The following is a 20,511-nucleotide window of genomic DNA, read 5'->3' as shown; positions in this document are numbered from 1 at the left end:
TATAGAGGTTATCAAACTTCATCTAGGATGTACATCACTATCCTTTATCCAGTTAGCATGGCTGCACAGGTACACATTTAAGTACAGTTACATTGGGAGTACTTGAGGGGCTAATATAGATGTTATCAAACTTCATCTAGGATGTACATCACTATCCTTTATCCAGTTAGCATGGCTGCACAGGTACACATTTAAGTACAGTTACATTGGGAGTACTTGTGGGGCTAATATAGATGTTATCAAACTTCATCTGGGATGTACATCACTATCCTTTATCCAGTTAGCATGGCTGCACAGGTACACATTTAAGTACAGTTACATTGGGAGTACTTGTGGGGCTAATATAGATGTTATCAAACTTCATCTAGGATGTACATCACTATCCTTTATCCAGTTAGCATGGCTGCACAGGTACACATTTAAGTACAGTTACATTGGGAGTACTTGTGGGGCTAATATAGATGTTATCAAACTTCAGCTGGGATGTACATCACTATCCTTTATCCAGTTAGCATGGCTGCACAGGTACACATTTGGCACGGGTTACATTGGGAGTACTTGTGGGGCTAATATAGATGTTATCAAACTTCATCTAGGATGTACATCACTATCCTTTATCCAGTTAGCATGGCTGCACAGGTACACATTTAAGTACAGTTACATTGGGAGTACTTGAGGGGCTAATATAGAGGTTATCAAACTTCATCTAGGATGTACATCACTATCCTTTATCCAGTTAGCATGGCTGCACAGGTACACATTTAAGTACAGTTACATTGGGAGTACTTGAGGGGCTAATATAGATGTTATCAAACTTCATCTAGGATGTACATCACTATCCTTTATCCAGTTAGCATGGCTGCACAGGTACACATTTAAGTACAGTTACATTGGGAGTACTTGTGGGGCTAATATAGATGTTATCAAACTTCATCTGGGATGTACATCACTATCCTTTATCCAGTTAGCATGGCTGCACAGGTACACATTTAAGTACAGTTACATTGGGAGTACTTGTGGGGCTAATATAGATGTTATCAAACTTCATCTAGGATGTACATCACTATCCTTTATCCAGTTAGCATGGCTGCACAGGTACACATTTAAGTACAGTTACATTGGGAGTACTTGTGGGGCTAATATAGATGTTATCAAACTTCATCTGGGATGTACATCACTATCCTTTATCCAGTTAGCATGGCTGCACAGGTACACATTTAAGTACGGTTACATTGGGAGTACTTGTGGGGCTAATATAGATGTTATCAAACTTCATCTAGGATGTACATCACTATCCTTTATCCAGTTAGCATGGCTGCACAGGTACACATTTAAGTCAACCTTTCTACACAACAGTAGAAGATGGGGATGTGTGATTTCACAGCTTCATTTTAAATTCTATGAATTACTGATTATTATTCAGATTAAACCCATATATTTCATACACTACAGAGATACAGAACAGGGACCATGCAATTAAATGATCCATTCTTGTAGTTAACACTCTAATTATCTTTTTATACAGTTAATATTCCCTGCCCTTCTCACCAGAAAAATAATCAAATAAAACACATTTTACAGATCAACACATTGTCTTGAATCAATGAATACATTCTTAACTTAATCAATGAATGAATATCACCTCTGGCGCAGCCTCATATCCATATTCATGCACCAAGACCAATGTTACATTAAACCCTAGTAAACTTTAACACCCGGAACTGGAGGGTTAAAAAACACTGAAAGTTATGATGTATACCTAACCTTGTCTACCGTGAGAAATTCTATTAAAGACATTGCTTTGCAACTGCTTACAGAGCCCAAATTCTGAATTTTTATGAGAAACTCTCAAAAATCAAACAGTCTTGTTCATAATATCATCATGTCTTCCACTGAATCCACTGCCTTCCAATTTCGTGCTACCGTTATTTTGATTGACCCATTTACATTAAAAATGAAACTTTATAGAAATGCATTTAACATGTTACCATTACCTTTTCATACCATCTTACCTTCAGTCTTTCAGTTGGGAGAGTGGCCTAATGGTTAAGGTGTTTGCCTTACAAACACAAGGTGCAGGGTTTGAGTCTCACAAGGGATAATTGGCTAAGCTTAAAATGGCTTGCAAGGGCAGTTAGCTTAGTACTAATCTATGAATCACTCAGCAACAGCTCTATGAATTGTCTCGCAGTTTCCTCAAAAACTATTAATATCAGAGATCAAATTCCTACAAATTGTATCATTAATAAAGTTTTCACTTACTGCTGAGCTTATCTTCACGCTTCACCTCCTTTTCTGTGTTACTGTTCCCCTCTGCATCATCATTTAACTGTTTATCATGATAAACTTTAAGCAGCAGCAACAATTTCTCAGGAGGGATTTTGTATCCTGCACATAAAAACACAACATCATAACATTACTCATCAGGCTCCTATTAAAACTAATCAACAGCGATTTTATACACGCATCTAACTCATCAGAATCCTAATACCCAAGATGGCTTCCATCCAACATTAAATATCTTAACAGAACTAGATTCAACTGCAGACTTCCTTTAGAGTAACTTTGACAAGCATGACCTCACAGGTGCAGTTTTAAAACACTGATGCATGACCTTTAATATAGGACCATAACTTCATGCAGAGGCATTCCGAGTCAATGGAACACATTACCACTACAGGTCAAAGTACTACTTTGGTTACCTTTAAAGCTAATCATGAGGACTGGATGGGTAGATAAATTTACACCAAAGTTATGTACAGGAGGGTCAACATTTTTAAGTGCTTTACAAGGGTCTTTTTAAAAGTCTATATGGCTATTCTCTTATTGTCCTGTTATTGCTTGCCTCTAATGTTCAAAGTAAAACTACAATATGGTTAAAATAGTAGTCCAATGGAAAGTGCAGGTATACCAAACACTGTTCTGGGGCACAAAACCATAAAGTAGCAGATATAAAAAGGGTCAGCTGCCAGGAAAGGTTCAAATGTCGAACGTTAATGCCAGCAAGAGCTGAAAATAATAGCAAACTACTAGAACTTACATATTTAGAAGACTAATTAATGTATAGTTTAGTTACACATATTCGAAAGCTACAGTCCTTCTTACAGGAGTTCCACAAATCTCTTTGAATCACATTCTCCTCTCTTTGTTTATAAACTTCTCTAGCTGATGTCCCACAACTTGAGATGATCACTTACACAAATTATTGCTGTTTTCCCCTCTACTGAGTTAAATACAATGGCCTAGAAAAGCTTCTACAGATTTGATGTACATGCCCACAAACTTACAGTATTCATCTTTTTTAAAGTTTTTGATAATATTTGGACCCCCGAATTATCTTTTGCAGTAAATCATTAGATCCTGCAGCTCTGTGGGACAACGAAATTACACCCCTACAAAGTTATGAATGCCTAGTCATACACCCTGATCAAAATTTCTCCTTTATCATCACACAGAAAGAATTAATCACAAAAAGTCCTTAATAACCTAAAAATGACATGTACATTTACAAGTCAACTTATGCAAGATGCTTAAAAAGCCATAACAAGAAATATGTTTTAGCCAAAACTACAATGTATACTGCAGCTTATCATACTTGGAAACAACCCCACAATCAAATTACGCGACTCCCAATAAAAATGATGACAGTTCATAAACAGCTCTGATCAGTGTGGCCAGTTCTACCACATGCTGGACAATGTAAATGCTCTACCATTACATAAATGGTCCTATCTGTAACCACGTTGTACATCATTAATAATTCTATCCACTGTTAGCGAGTAAACTCAGAGCAACTGAAATTCCCCACCCATTGTGAGTACCACAATTCAGGCACACCTGGTCAGACCACAGTTTTACATGAATACAACACAACATACCCTTTTGCAACAGCCCACATGGTGAAACTTTACCTCCTCAAACAACCTACCTTTGCTAACCACATAACTATTTGATCATGTACAATCCTACCCTAAATGCACTTGCTTGCAAACGCCTCATTCCCTGATATCAGCTTTAAATTACCTTCTTAGACTCTCAGATCACATCTTTGTAATATTTACTCCCCAACTTCTAAGGGCCTCTTCCAACCTCTCACACCACTGTCTAACCCAGTCTTCCACTCTCCTCATTTCAACTCTGGTCCAGTAACACTGACCTCTGCATCTCACATGCCACTAACTTCAACTTCAGTGTTATTACACAGGTGATCCCCCAAGGTGTTTCAGAAAAATGAGGCAAGGCATACAACCACATAGAAGAAACAAATTGCAAAACTGATGCATACAATATAAATGAAACATATATATTCAAGTACTCTAAACGGAAATTCAGCTATTAAGTAATACCAAACAATCATCAGTATTAAAGCTTCCATAAAAAAATGTAGCTTAATGCATCCAAAATTTCAACAGTATATAGCAGATACTGAAGTTCCTGGAACACTCAGACACAAGTAAATGAGACTGTATCAAATTCAAATTTGCACAGGCTTACAAGCCTGAAAAAGTAAAACGTAATAGAGCTTTAATGTTCCCTTTTGAGCTTAGGTGGATGGCTTGCAAAGAAAAGAAATACATTTTGCAGCAGAAAGCTGATCATGTAGGTGCAAAATGAACTGTATGCAACCAAAAAATGCATTGCAATACAACAACAATGGAGTTACAGATTAGCCATGATACTTTGTTGGAGTAAGTACCTAACAACTTTCAATGCACTGCATAATAATAAATACAAAAGGTGGCACAAAAATTTAAGTACCATACAAATTCCAGACAGTCCCTGAACAAACAACACACAAAGCAAGGAATACATAAAAGATCACAAGTCCAGGGCTGAACAGTTCAACAGCCATTCAAAGTCAAACAGGATCTCCAAAGCATCATTTACAAGCATAACAGAATGATGCAAAAGTCCATGACAAGAATGACCCAATGGTAGCACCATGACAATGTCACTATATCTTGTCCAGGTGCTTGAAAACTGGCCAGCTGAAATTTACCAGCAACAGCATAAAGTCCAGTGAAATAAAACATACCATGAAGTTGCCTTCTTCAAACGCAGCAACTAATCCAGCAGAAGAAAACAAAGCAGTTGTGTTTCTCAAACCAGTCATGAAATACTAAATAAATAAATGGCATCTTAATTACCAAAGCTTCCTACAGGAGGAAGAACATATTAAACAAAAATAACACACACAAATTCATAGCACCAGCAGTAAAGTAGCTAAGTAGTGAGGCAAAGCCAAACACCATCTTCACATAGCTTTAACAGCCATCCCCCAACTTCATCTTTGTCCCATCACCTCACACTTCTGTTCACTATTAGCTACTGTACATATTTACTTCAAATTTGTAAATATAGAAAAGTGAACACAACATCTATTGTTAAAACTCTATTCAATGTATACAAAATAATTTTGTTTACGCCATCTTCTGTAATTATTCTTGTGAACTTTTTTTGCATGTTTTTCCTTATGTGTATAGCATTCATGTCAAAACATTTGTAATTCTATCATGTTTGTTGCAATAACTTTGATTTTATGACTTTGGGTGTGAAGGAAAATAATCAGCTTTGACAAGCCCATATATATTGGGAAAGAAAGATACAATACAACCATCTTTGGTAAGGATGGAACATGTCCACTACATCTACACATAGGACTACATGTAGTTATCCTGTAACATTAATAAATGCAGCACATGTAATACAGCCTTCTATGACAAGGGTATCTCTGGTTTCCTATGTCTGTAAGTAGGACTACATGTAGTTATCCTGTAACATTAATAAATGCAGCACATGTAATACAGCCTTCTATGATAAGGGTATCTCTGGTTTCCTATGTCTGTAAGTAGGACTACATGTAGTTATCCTGTAACATTAATAAATGCAGCACATGTAATACATCCTTCTATGATAAGGGTATCTCTGGCTTCCTATGTCTGTAAGTAGGACTACATGTAGTTATCCTGTAACATTAATAAATGCAGCACATGTAATACAGCCTTCTATGATAAGGGTATCTCTGGTTTCCTATGTCTGTAAGTAGGACTACATGTAGTTATCCTGTAACATTAATAAATGCAGCACATGTAATACAGCCTTCTATGATAAGGGTATCTCTGGTTTCCTATGTCTGTAAGTAGGACTACATGTAGTTATCCTGTAACATTAATAAATGCAGCACATGTAATACAGCCTTCTATGATAAGGGTATCTCTGGTTTCCTATGTCTGTAAGTAGGACTACATGTAGTTATCCTGTAACATTAATAAATGCAGCACATGTAATACAGCCTTCTATGATAAGGGTATCTCTGGTTTCCTATGTCTGTAAGTAGGACTACATGTAGTTATCCTGTAACATTAATAAATGCAGCACATGTAATATAGCCTTCTATGACAGGGGTATCTCTGGTTTCCTAAATGTAGCACATGTAATACAGCCTTCTATGATAAGGGTATCTCTGGTTTCCTATGTCTGTAAGTAGGACTACATGTAGTTATCCTGTAACATTAATAAATGCAGCACATGTAATACAGCCTTCTATGATAAGGGTATCTCTGGTTTCCTATGTCTGTAAGTAGGACTACATGTAGTTATCCTGTAACATTAATAAATGCAGCACATGTAATACAGCCTTCTATGATAAGGGTATCTCTGGTTTCCTATGTCTGTAAGTAGGACTACATGTAGTTATCCTGTAACATTAATAAATGCAGCACATGTAATACAGCCTTCTATGATAAGGGTATCTCTGGTTTCCTATGTCTGTAAGTAGGACTACATGTAGTTATCCTGTAACATTAATAAATGCAGCACATGTAATACAGCCTTCTATGATAAGGGTATCTCTGGTTTCCTATGTCTGTAAGTAGGACTACATGTAGTTATCCTGTAACATTAATAAATGCAGCACATGTAATACAGCCTTCTATGATAAGGGTATCTCTGGTTTCCTATGTCTGTAAGTAGGACTACATGTAGTTATCCTGTAACATTAATAAATGCAGCACATGTAATACAGCCTTCTATGATAAGGGTATCTCTGGTTTCCTATGTCTGTAAGTAGGACTACATGTAGTTATCCTGTAACATTAATAAATGCAGCACATGTAATACAGCCTTCTATGATAAGGGTATCTCTGGTTTCCTATGTCTGTAAGTAGGACTACATGTAGTTATCCTGTAACATTAATAAATGCAGTGCATGTAATACAGCCTTCCAAGATAAGGGTAGAGCAGTTCTCCAATGTACTCACTTGTATTCACTTCCCTGATGTGAAGAAGCACAATCAAATCCAGTTTAAAATTTTATGAAATATTTACTTAAGTAGAATTTTATAGCACATTTTATATAGATAATATATATATATATATATATATATATATATATATATATATATATATATATATATATATATATATATATATATATATATATATAATATACATATATATGGATCTACTTTATTTGCCCGACCCCATGTGACCGAAATTTCATTTGACCTTCCCCACTGTAGTGTGACCCTGGAGTTAGAGTATATAGTAGAGGGGTGTGGGGGGCACAGCCCCCACAATGGGGGGTGTGGGGTGAAGCCCCCCCACTTACTTTTGTTTTACTAAGCAATATTAAAGCAATACTAAACAATATAATATAAAATTAAGTGGGGGGCTTCGCTGTGCCCCCTGCACACCCCCAACTACATTTTCTAACTCCAGGGTCGCACTATAGTGGGGAAGAGGGCATATCCCATTTACTTGCCAATAATACTTGTCGGTCTAATGAAATTTCGGTGATTTGGTGTCGGGCAATCGGAAGTTAGGGCAAATTAAGTAGACCCACACACACACACACACACACACACACACACACACACACACACACACACACACACACACACGGGTTTCTTTATCTTTCCTATGCAAGATCCATCACAAGAAAGACAGATGGCCAACTACACAACTGCTTGACAGCTGCAGTCACATCTACCCCATAGGAAATTACCAAATAAGGCCTAACATTGATCAAAGTACATAATTTGCAGGAGACTTTTTTTTATAAAAACATTTTGCCTAGTCTGTACTTTGTTCCTCTGTACATCTTGAACATTTATTTTTCTTTTGGACTAAATATCCAGAAAAAGTGGTGCACTGAAGAAGGGTATTAACCTGAAATATTTGCACAATAAATGCGTGACATTTTGGACGTCTTGACTTTTTCTGGATATTTTGTACTACTTTTTGTCACTGACTTCCTTTACCACTGATTTCTGGCGTTTTGTCTTCTGCCTTTTTCTTTGGACTGCAATAATTTTAAAAAATATTTATCGATTGTGCTCAAAAAGGCTTCTTCAAGAGGTCATACTTAGAACTTTACTCTAGAATAAAGACAGGTGATGTTGCAATTACGCTTGGACACAACAAATGCTCCTGGGCCGAATGACAGTTACTGTTGTATGAATTTAAATTTAAAACACTATCAAGTTATAAATTATAGAATTTAACTTACGCTTCAATTTTATTATTGAGAATAAAGATTTACATATAAACTAGTTATTTGATACATACATAAAATATCTATTATTTTTAATTTTGAAGGCTTAAGATTTATTTTATCTACTAAAAAGTAACACTGCAAAAGGTTATTTTTATTTTATATATTTCACATGTGATCACATATTACTACCCATAACATTTATTTATCGAGGATATATTTTAGTGTTAGACTGTATGACTTTAAAAACACCTTTCAAGTCAGCTGTTGTAATAAGATTGTGTTAGTTTATTACATAAAATGTGAAGTTGGGACATACATATATTTTCTGATGAAGTTTCTGATCAAGTCCAATTATACTAAAAAGAACAAAAATGCTAAAAATCCTTGAAATTGAAATTCTTTTGTCAGTGAAGCATTTCCTGTGACATTGCTCAGTATGCATATTGGTGTGGAATGTGTAGTGGTTGCCTCAAGACAACCCACTGTCCATCTTAAAAGCAAAAGGAGTCATTGACTGGTCACCATTCAGGTAACCAGTGTTAAAGTACAAAGTATACTTGTGAAACTGTCTATCCTACCTTCAAACTCTAGTAATGCAGGGCCTCCCTTTCAGGCCTTTCTGATTACATCCCACATGTCTATATCCTTACACTTACTTGTTACTCTGCCTCTGTGTGTCATTGACTGGTCACCATTCAGGTAAGCCCATCTTACCTTCAAACTCTAGTAATGCAGGTCCTCCCTTTCAGGCCTTTCTGATTACATCCCACATATCTACATCCTTACACTTACTTGTTACTCTGCCTGTGTGTGTCATTGACTGGTCACCATTCAGGTAACCAGTGTAACAAAGTACAGGGCATACTTGTGAAACTGCCCATCTTACCTTCAAACTCTAGTAATGCAGTTCCTCCCTTTCAGGCCTTTCTGATTACATCCCACATATCTATATCCTTACACTTACTGCCTCTGTGTGTCATCATTGTGCAGACTGAGACACAGGAAAATTGTTCAAGACCAGTGATTTTATGCTACGAACCACATAAACATCTGACAGCCCCAGGGTGAGTGTAAAGTGACAAAACTGGATGTGGGGCTGGTACGCTACTGGGATCCAAAGCAGGAGTTGGCTTTGGGGGAGGGGGATTGGATCTGTAGCACTACATTAGAAGTTCTACCTTAAGTGCGCTGCACATTTCTGGGATTGCACAGGGCAAATCAGCATAGTATCTTGGCTACAGTCATGCAGAAATAGGTCCAAAATATCCACCTACGTAATTCATAATACTAGACCCCTTTATCATTTATGGAAGGGAGCAAGCATATCTAACAGGTTTTACAATGTAAATAAATAGTATGTTTAAAGACAAATAATGGATTATTTCATAAAAGTATAACTGCTGGGTCTCTACATTATCATCTCTTTGAGACAAGAGAAGGAAACAGAATATTCAGTATTTCAAGGGGCAGTGCACATATAACAAGAGGCTGCTGTTTATTTTAAAAGAAGAAGTGGAAAAACCTGGCAGAGGAGAGGAATACAAAAAGGTGGAATTAATAAAGATTTAATTTACAAAGCTGCCATACACAATGTTGTTGTGTCTTTTGGCTTTTCCCGGTTAGGGGTCGCCACAGTGGAACTCCAGTCTGCTAATGATTGGCAGTAGATTTTTACGTGCCGAGTTGCCAGCCCTGACGCAAAACCTTCAACGAAGGTACACCTATTCATGCATGTCTCCAGACAGAAGACGCTCTAGCTGAGAATCGAATGGGACAACGTCTTACTGTCAGGCGACAGCGCTACCGCAGCACCACCACCGCAAATCTGCCATACACAATATAACCCGCAAAAAGAATTAGGATATCAAAAACTACAGGATGTTTTAACTATGTGAGGTATGCTCTTAAAAAGGACAGAGAAAGATTATTTATGACTATATAGATTAATTATGGAAAGTCATTAAAATAGCTATGTTAAGACATCTGAAGCTATAAGATGACAGAGATCTTTCTCCAGTACAATGCGTACATTTCTGAATGATTGATCTTGTTTCTTCCACACAGTTCCAGGTTCAGGATTCAATTCTGCCCAACATCTATGGTTAGTGTGGAGTTTGATATGCTTCTCCTACATCTTATTAATTTTCTCAGAGTACTCAAACTTCACTCTGCTTCCTAAAAATATGTTGATTGAACAGGTTTCTATAAAGTGCACATCTGTATTCATATTCATTAGTCACTGTGGCTAAAAGGGCTTACAATGAACCAGATCACTTATCAAAATTTTGAGATATCTTGACACAGCATTTTAATAGGACATGCCTACTTCTCACAATAAAGATCTACCTAAATAGGATAGGACCACACTTACCTACTGAAGTCAGTGTTTCATAGTTCTGTACCATCACTTCTCTGTGAAGCTCCTTGTCTTGTTTTCTTAACATCTTCCACTCTTCTTCTGAGAACATGACAGCAACATCCTCAAAGGTTTCTGGAACCTGTAAAGAGATGAATTGTGTGGTTCATTTTTTTTCCTTTACTGCTAATGATATGAAAGCTGCCATTTTCAGTAGGAAACACTGACATCTGCCACTAGAAGGGACATTCTTATACTAAAACTGCAACAGTGGTCACACATTAACTAAGAATTAAGTCCCCCTATCATTCTAATGAGTAAAGGCAGCCACATCATTTCAGTAGCTCTGACGGGTATTGGTTGCAAAGGAAAAAAAAATCTCAGGAGTCCTTTTAATGCAAATTCAACAGAAATGGGATGTTGAGATTTGGCTGGTTGAGTTTAATAAATAAGTAAAAAAGACAAGAAACACGCCACCATATAAAGGTGGAGGAGCAAAGAGTAGCAGACTATCTACATGCCAGGGATTTTAGTTTCTCTTAAAAGTGCTTTTGCCCTGTGCTCTGTTGGAAGAGAGGAGGAAGAACAAGCAAAGGAGTCCAAGGACAGACAGTTAAACCGCCCACTTCTGGACACACATTAACAAAGGATAGTAACAAAGGAGTGAATGGGACTAGCCAGAAGCAAGACAGAGGTCACTCTATCCTTGAGGTGAAGTTAGGAAGAGGTACCCCCCAGCAGTCCAACAGACTGGTACCCCTCAAACTAAAGCTGAAAAAATTCCTGTCTTCTAATTTTTCCAACGTCACTTCATTCAGTTATTTAAACAGCCACAACAGCTGAGTCTTGTCAAAACAAATGAATTTTGGCCTCAGTATTGAATGACTACTACTGGCACTGCATTGCTGACACTCCACTTCTGCTTGACCAGCACTGTCCATCATGGTCCCTAACAACTTGCACCTGGGACAGCTGCCACCTTCACCCCATCCTAGCCATGCATCAAATTAAGCTACAAGGACACAGGTCCATTTTGTGCATCTGCTGATTTAAGGTGATAAAGGAATAGAAGAGCAGACATTTACCTTTTCATTTGTGAAAGTAAGGATTTCTGAATGTTCTAGGTTAAAAAATAACTCTCTCCATTCTCCTTTTCCACAGGACAAGTTCAGCAATACGGGAAGAATGGTACATCAACAAAAAAACCTAAGTTACGGAAAATCAGTTAGGATTGGGTGACATGATTCAGAGACTGCAAAAGAGGAAGCTGGAGGGAAACATTGAAGAAACTGTCGGAAAACAGCTGCAGAAAACAGGAAAGCTAGAAGCAGCTGTCCAGGATATCGGTCAGGGTTTAGGAAAGAAAGACACCTACTTGGACGCAGAATATTGAGTAATCTGGATTAATGCAAGAGGTAGGGAATAGTAAAGGAAATTAATTTAGTAGTCAGTGATGCACAGAAGTATAAAATGGAGTGGCCAATGAAACTGGGGTACAATGGGAACTGATGGTGATAGCTGCGGGAGAGGCTATCCAAAGACAAGCATCTGTTGATTCCAGAAGTTAATTACACTGGTGAATAACGCAGCAATTGGGTTGGTGAGGAGAGGAAGATAGGCAATAACAGGTACATGCAGCATATAAAACCATAGTATAAAATTAATTCTAAAGTGTAATAGTCTGCCCATTTCAAGGGCTGTAGGAGTTTCTTTTATGCTTGCTTCCCCGTGCATAAATGGTTTGATGCTGAACAGAACATTTGGCAACATCCATAGTCGTTGCACTTAGGCATAGTGGGAATTTGCACTGGCTGTGCCCAAGCACAGCTTAGTTACAATGGAGGACAACTACACTTAGACCAAGCTACTTTAGTAAGCTTGTAAAAAAGTATGTAAACGATACAGTAATGAGATGTAAATGAGGAATGGCTGCAATCTGTGTGATGATCTTATCTAAACAATGCAGTTTCCTGCCTGCTTCATAGTAACTTTTTGTTATGTGTTCCTGCACTGTGCACATATACCTTACAAAAGAGAAGTCATGCCCTTTCTACCTTTGTAATCTGTGAAAATGCTTGTGATAACTGCTACTACCTTGGGTATTTCCTGCTGAGAACTGCTTGCCCTTACCAAAACTAGCGGCATTTGCTGGTCAAAAAGGCACAGATATCGTGCATCTGGCTACTGGCTATTCCCACGCACTCATTTCCTACTATCAATGGATAACATGATCAGAAGCCCCCCTCCCCCGGTGTTTGGCAGCCTGGAAAGCTGCCAACGTCACAAGCTTCAGAACCTGGTAAGGGTAGAGGTTGACTAAGCAGTGGGGAGACTCCTTCAACCAATAGAAACCCCCATCTAGCAGGTAGAAGACTTGCTGACCCAATCGGTTCTGACCTCTGAGCTACCAGAGGCCTCCATCCACATACCATCACTAGGGGTATTTCTGGTAATAGCTGTGGGAGATGCTATCTAAAGACAAGCATCTGATGACTTCAGATGTTAAATTACACTGGTTGTGACTGGGGTGTGACCTGTGCCAAGTCCTCACCCTTTCACTTTTCTGTCTGCTATCAGTATGTCTTCTGTCCCTCACCAATGTGGGCCCACCATAATACTCCTGTCTTGTCCATCTTTTATGCTGCATCCATTCCTTAACTCTTCCTTAAGCCTCTCCCATACACCTTCTTCCCGTACTCATTCCTGAACTTCTCATATTAAAAAATAGGGGGGTCTATCCCCTGCAAAAATGTGCTACCCCTCCCCTCTTTTCCCACCCCCTCCAATACAACCCTGTTCATGCCTTCCATCTGAGTGTCCCTCATCTTCTCTTTCCCTCATTTCCAGCTTTCATATTTTTCCTTTTCCAATCTTATAAAAGACCAGTCAAAGTGATCACTTAAGCACATCCTTAGCCAATAAATACAAGCTTTTAGCAGTTTCACTTGATTTCTGAACAGGTGTGCTGAGCACAGCTTTCCTCAAATAACTGTTAGTGTTATGTACAGGCTAGCACAGGCTTGTACTCACTTAGAGACAATAGAAACAGCAGAAAAATTGCCACTTTACATTCAAGCAGTTTCCCTGTCACATAACAGACTATGTTTAACACATTTTACAATGTTTCAGACAGCTAAAAATATTGTGGGTGTTTCTGTACAGCATATAATTTTTCTGTAATCAGCACCATTCAGTTGTGCTTAGTAAATTTATGTAAAGGTGCAGTGGCACTCTCTGATTACCGTTGCGCATATGCAAAATGAGGGACTATGAATGCCACCCAATGTTTTTCTTCTGGTGTTTAACACAACAGCACATTGTTGTTGTCTTTTAGCTTTTCCCCGATTAGGGGTCGCCACAGCGGAACTCCGGTCCACTGATTGGCAGTAGATTTTCACAGAGCAGATTTCCCAGCTCAATGCCCAACCTTCAACGAAGGCACTCCCACTCACGCATGTCCTTCGGAATGCCACTAGATCCGTGGGGAGGACATGCAGACTCCACACAGAAGGCACTCCCCGCACACTAGCTGAGAATCGAACGGGAGAACCTCTTGCTGTGTGGCAACAATGCTACCGCTGCACCACCGTGGCTTCTTTAACACAACAGCACATAACGTGCTGAATTAATCTGTGCATTGTCTATACATGAAGTTTGCAGGATAAACATGAAAGAAACAACCATAGAGGCAAGAAAACCTCCATTTCTACATGCATTGCTGAATGGCTTTTAATACATATAAATGTAATTACAGCGATAATATTTATAAAGATGAGAGGGAACGAGATGCAACCACAACATTGAAAATTGCTATAGTCTAGATGTCAGTTGTGTACCACTACAGTACTTGCATAAATATTCTTCATATGTATAAAAAAACAGCAGGCTTTAAAATGTTTAAAACCAATATGCACACAATATGTATTACTGTTATTCAGGACAGAAGCAACAAATAGTTTAGTAACAAATGCTCACACACACACACACATACACACACACGTCTAAATTATCAAATTATTACTTATGTAATGAGACTGGCACCACTGAGAGCTATATGAGAAGTGTGTGTGCATGTACACATATGCAGGAAAGGGCAGTTCAATATTTATTCTATGTACTGACCAGTTATCAGAACAGTAGAATAAATGTGACATATTTACTTTCCCGTTACAGACATCTTTGTTCTAACAGGAACATGCAGACTACTACAATCAAGACATCATTGCATTGGCCCAGAGACCCATGGGTTTGCCTAAGTGCTGTGAGATAGAATTCAACAGGAAAAACTGAAGAGTGGGTGACGGGGGCAAATCATCCCTGGAAAAGGAGGGTTTGGCTAACCATCTTGGACCATGCAGACACACACTGAATCCTCTTAGAATGGAATCCATTTACTTAGCCAATTACTGAAGTCGGTTATTTTATCCTTGAACTTCGGCATCATTCTTGGTAACGGTAAAATGCTGCTCAATTCCAGAGCCTCGCTTTCTTGAAAGATATGAGCAGAGAGTCTGACTGCATCTCATCTCCCTTAAAGTGGAATGTCTATCATTCATCTCCACATGGTCAACTACAAACTTGTAATTGTAAATGGGGTGGCACAGAGGCCTAAGGGCCCTAGTGATCCCTAATCCAGTACCACCCACAGCTGTTACCTTGTCATTTTCCAGCCTGGTGACTGTGGTCTCTCTATGTCTTGAAATGTAATTACTAATGACCAACACATTTCCTGGAATGTGCTGATGCCTTATAGGACCTTAATGGTACAGGTGATTTGGGTGACCTGGGTGTAGGTGCAGTGTTAGCATTTTGACAACATGCCCAACATAAGCTAGCAGGATGTCAACTAGACCTTGGAGGTCAAGGAAAGTTTCTTTACGACCTCAGCATATGTTGAAGTGAAGCTGAACTGTGTTATTATGTTATGCTGTCTTGTTTAATGGGTTATGGGTGGGACACAGAGTGAGAGACACTTAGCCTCCAGTTTTGATAAACAATGCATCCCTCTCTAGTGGAACTAGTAAATGTTAGAAGTTGGCTAGCAGTAAACATGAAAAGTACAGTTGTGTACACTTACCATAAATGCAGATGTTCGAGTGTATTCACTGTTGCAGTCGTCACCTGTGGGTTATCCCTGCTGTGGTAGCCCTTGGCCGGCCGAATTTTTTTCTGCATCGGCTGCTATCACTTGTGACTGATGTCAGGTCATCAGTGCTATAAAGCAAAGCAGCCAATGTCATTACATCAGTTTTTCTTGCCCTAACCCATCAGAAGCACAAGGAGATATGGTAAAGTGGTCCTGGTGGTTGAAAACCACTGCAAGAAACTGAGATCTCCCTAAGGAAGGGAATACAAGGGGGAAGGAGGGAGGGAAACCAGGACTCCCAACAGTGAATACACTTAAACATCTTCATTTATGGTAAGTGTACACAAATGTATGTTCTTCGTGTTTCACTGTTGCAGTCATCACCTGTGGGAGGATTCCCAAAGCCGAGTAGAGGGATGGAAGGATAAATTAGAGACCTAGGCCTGGGTCAGCAAGAACTGCAGAGGTAAACCCTGCCCTAGCCTTAGAGAAAAGAGGTAGGTGGTAATGCTTTGTAAAGGTATGGACCGAGGTCCAGGTGGCAGCTTCCAAGATATCCCTGGTGGGGACTTCTTTGAGGAATGCTGTGGAAGTGAAGGCTGGCCTAGTGGAATGGGTACGAATAGACGTAGGGGGATTTCCCATGTAGTCTGTAGCAGAAATGGTTACAGTGTGATATCCATTTGAAAATTGTTTACTTGGAAATGGGTTTCCCCTCTGCCCCTGAGGCAAAGCTGACAAGAAGCAGGTCTGAAGGGTTTAGTATGATCCAGGCAGTATCTGAGCAGTCTGTGCATTTCTAGTGAGTGCAGAATACTTTCCCCCTTGTTTTGAGGGTTTGGAAAGAAAGTGGGAAGATGTATGACCTTGGTTGCGGGTTACATTGGACACCACCTTGGGCATAAAGGACAGGTTAGTCCTCAGGGAGACCCTGTCTGCATGGAAAATGATGAAAAGCTCCATGGCCATGGGTGCCTGAAGTTCTGAAACCCTTCTGGCTGAGGTGATAGCTAGGAGGAAAGCAGTCTTCCAGGACAGGTATCTCAATTTTGCTGAGGCTGCAGGTTCGAAAGGTGGCAAAGTAAGCTTTTCTAAAACATAATTCAGGTCTCAGGCTGGCATGGGTGGCCTTCTGGGGGGTCTGATATTAGAAGCCCCTCTCCGGGATTGTTTAATAAAAGGATGTGAAAAGAGGGGCTGTTTTGTACTGAAATGAGCTGAAATAGCTGAGGCATGGATTTTACTGGAAGAGAAGGACAGGCCACTATTGAGTAACTCAGCTAAGTAGTCCATAATAAGAGGGATGGAAGGTTGTGAGGTACTACTCCCTCTGAACTGGCTCCAGGAGCAGAATCTTTTCCATTTCCTGTGTAAGATTTTCTGGTGCTGGGTCTTCTGGCCTCCGTGATAATGTCTAGGACCTGTTTGCTTAACAAGGGCCCCTTGATTGCTTTTAAAGTATTAACCACGCTAACAGTTTGAGAGTCTGCAAGTCTTGGTGCCACATCCCCCCCTCATCTGGGTCAAGAGGTCTGGAATCAGAGGAAGCTGCCTGGAAGGTAGCAATGTCAGGCTGCACAGTAAGGGGTACCAATGTTGCCTGGGCCACTCTGAGGCAAGGAGGATGGCCTTTGGCCTCTCTGCCCTTATCTTGATCAGTACCTTTGGGATAAGAGGCAGAGGAGGTAATGTGTACACAAAGAGGGAGTCCCAGGGGGAAGGTCAAGGCATCCACCTTCCATGCTAGGTGGTGATACTCCCTGGTACAGAATTTTTCCAGCTGGTGGTTGAGGTGGGAAGCAAATAGATCCACCTCGGGAGTCCCCACTTCTGAATGACCTGCAAAAAGATTCTTCTGGGGAGCTGCTATTCATGGGGATCCAGTAAATTTCTGCTTAGATGGTCTGCCAGGGTGTTGTTGATCCCTGGTAGGTATTGGGCAATTTGGTGTAACCCCATGGAGGAGGTTGTCAGCCAGAGGGTCATGGCTAGCCTGCACAGTTTGTTGATATACCACATTACTGTGCTGTTGTCTGTTTTGATAAGGAGAACCCCTGGCCTGAGATTGGGTTTGAAGGATGTCAGAGCCTTTTGTACTGCCAAGGTTTCTTTCAGATTGATGTGTAAAGGAAGGTGCTGGGCATCCAAAAGACCTTGTGCACACCTGCCTGCTAGGTGAGCACCCCAAGCAAAATCTGAGCCATCGGTGGTGATGGTCTGCCTGGTAGGGTGGAGGATGAAGGGAAGATCCTGGCTCTTTGCACAGGCCACTGCCCACCACAGAAACTCAACCCTTATACAGGGGATCAGAGGGAGAGAAGTCTCTAGAGGCTGAGAGTGCTGACACCAAAGGTTTTTTAGATACCACTGAAGTTTTCTCATGTGAAGCCTGGACGGAGGAATTAGAAGGATGAAAGATGCCACGTACCACAAGGCTTACGGGAACTTCCTTGCAATGAGGTGACTTCTGGAAGCCAGCTGGGTAAAGTAGAGAGACAGGAATCTCTGCTTTTCTTGGGATATGAAGGGCATTTGTGATACTGTGTCCAGCAATGCTCCCAGGAAAATGATCTTCCTGGAGGGTGTTTGCTTGGACTTCTTCTCGTTGATGGTGAACCCTAGGGAAGTTAGGAGGGTTTTGACAAAGAGGAGGTCCTGGAGCAGCTTTTCTTAGCACTCTGCCTGGATGAGGCAGTCGTCCAGGTAAGGGTAAATCTGTATATTTCTCGGTCTGCAAAATGCTATGGCTGGGGCTAAGAATACTCTGGGTGCAGTGGATAAGCCAAAGAGTAGCGCAGAGAACTGAAAGTGTTGAGAGCCTGCTCTGAAGTGCAGAAATTTCCTGCAGGATTCCCTTATGGGGATGTGGAGGTAGGCATCTTTTAGGTCTAGGGTCACTAACCAGGCAGTTTTGGTCAGCATGGGCAGCAGCTGCTGCAAAGTTAGCATTTTGAATTTGGGGACCACCAGGGAGGTGGTCAGAATGGATAGATCCAGGATGGGGTGCAAAGTGCCCTCTTTTCTGGGAATGAGGAATAGTCTGTTTGATCTGAGGTGACAGGTTCTACTGCCCACTGGGATTGGAGAGAGCTTGGACCTGTTTCAATGCCTCTGCCCACTGATGGAGGCAAGTCTGGGTACTCTCTTGGAACTGGGAGCTCGTGGAAAGAGAATTTGTATCCCTGAAAAATGATCAAGACCCATTGGTCCTTTTGTTACTGAAATCCAATTTTCTTTGCAAGGGGAGAGCCCTCCTCCTAGCTTTTGGGGATTAAAATGCAGGCAGAGGGGGGGAATGGGAGTCATTGAGAGTTTTTGCCATAGTAGGATGGCTTAGAACTCCCTGCCTTGGGGGTGAAGTGGTTCACTGTTTTGTTCTCTGCTGGCCCTGGGATAGGGGCCAGGGAGTTCTGTCCCAGCGGGGCTTACCTTGGTCCTGTTGGATGGGTGCAGGGAAGGACCGGTGTTTAGAGGGGAAGTTCCTGCTAAACCTGGGAGGTTGGACCAGAAAGAAATCTTTTATTGTTTGCATAGATTTTGCTTTGTCTTCCATCTTTTTAAGCAACTCTTCGGCTTTTACTCCAAACAAGCAGTCCTTATCCAGGGGTGCATCAATTAATTTAGACTGGACATCAGGGAGAGGTTGTTCCTTCAACCATGCATGTCTTCTAATCACAGATCCTGACACTGCTGCCCTGCTTGAGGCTTCTAGGGTATCATATCCACAGTGTAAAGAGTGCTTGGCCACTTGACAAGTAGAGTGCAGTAAATCTGCTAGCTCTTTCGAAATGGCACAGTCAGGAAAGGTAGAAATCTTTTGTTTTAATAGTTCCAAAGTGTGTTATAGATATTTTAACATATGGAACTGGCAGTTGAGTGCTCTGACAGCTAAGGTTGCAGAGATGTACACTTTTTTACCCTATCTGTCCAGAGGTCTGGATTCCTTGTCAGAAGGAATGGGATTCTTGGCAGAACTAGTCTTAGCTCCTTTAGGTCATTGTGTAATGACCGCTGGGTCTGCAGCAGGATTTCTGTACAGATATTTGTGAGAATCTGGTACTCTGAAATACTGGTCAGGTTTACTGGGAGCAGGAGGGAGGACGTCAGGGGCCAAGCTGGATTCATGGAAAACATCATCCACCACTACTAGAATGAGGGGGGTGCCCAGGCGTCTGTGCTGGGGCAGGTCAAGTCTTTTCTTACACTGGGGGAAGTCTTCAGGTTTCCATTGGAAATGTTCCCTGAGGGTGTGAAGGGTTTCTTCAAAGGAAAAATCTTCTGGTGAGGAGGCAGAAGGAATGGATTCCTCTGCATCTAAATCCTCATAAGCAGTCAGAGTTTGTTGCTTCTCTTCAAAATCTGAATAATCAATCAGATTTCCTCAGAATCCTGTTCTGTCATAATATTAGGAGAAGGGTGTATTTTCCTTTTAGAAGTAGTGGCCTGACTCCCCCTGATAAGGGAGATGAGATCCTCTGCCATTTTAAGCATTTCTGCCTGGGGTGGTGGAACAGGAGCAAGATGATGGCTAGAAACAGATTTTTTAGGAGTGGCCTGACTGCTAGGTTTAAG

General features: G+C 40.5%; 1 protein-coding gene across 1 annotated transcript in view; it reads right to left on the bottom strand.

Annotated features, from left to right (window-relative positions):
* The window catches only part of LOC122790903 (zinc finger protein 3-like), a 132,975-nt gene that overhangs the window by 47,291 nt on the left and 65,173 nt on the right, over positions 1-20,511 (bottom strand). The window contains 2 exon segments of the mRNA XM_044058583.1: positions 2,263-2,388; positions 10,869-10,995. Coding sequence (XP_043914518.1) covers positions 2,263-2,388; positions 10,869-10,995 — 253 coding nt within the window.

Source organism: Protopterus annectens, chromosome 16.part0 (assembly GCF_019279795.1).
Source record: "Protopterus annectens isolate FY-2018-M chromosome 16.part0, PAN1.0, whole genome shotgun sequence".
Taxonomy (NCBI): Eukaryota; Metazoa; Chordata; order Ceratodontiformes; family Protopteridae; genus Protopterus; species Protopterus annectens.
Note: the sequence above shows the minus strand (reverse complement) of the source record. Positions and strands in the feature narration are given on the sequence as shown.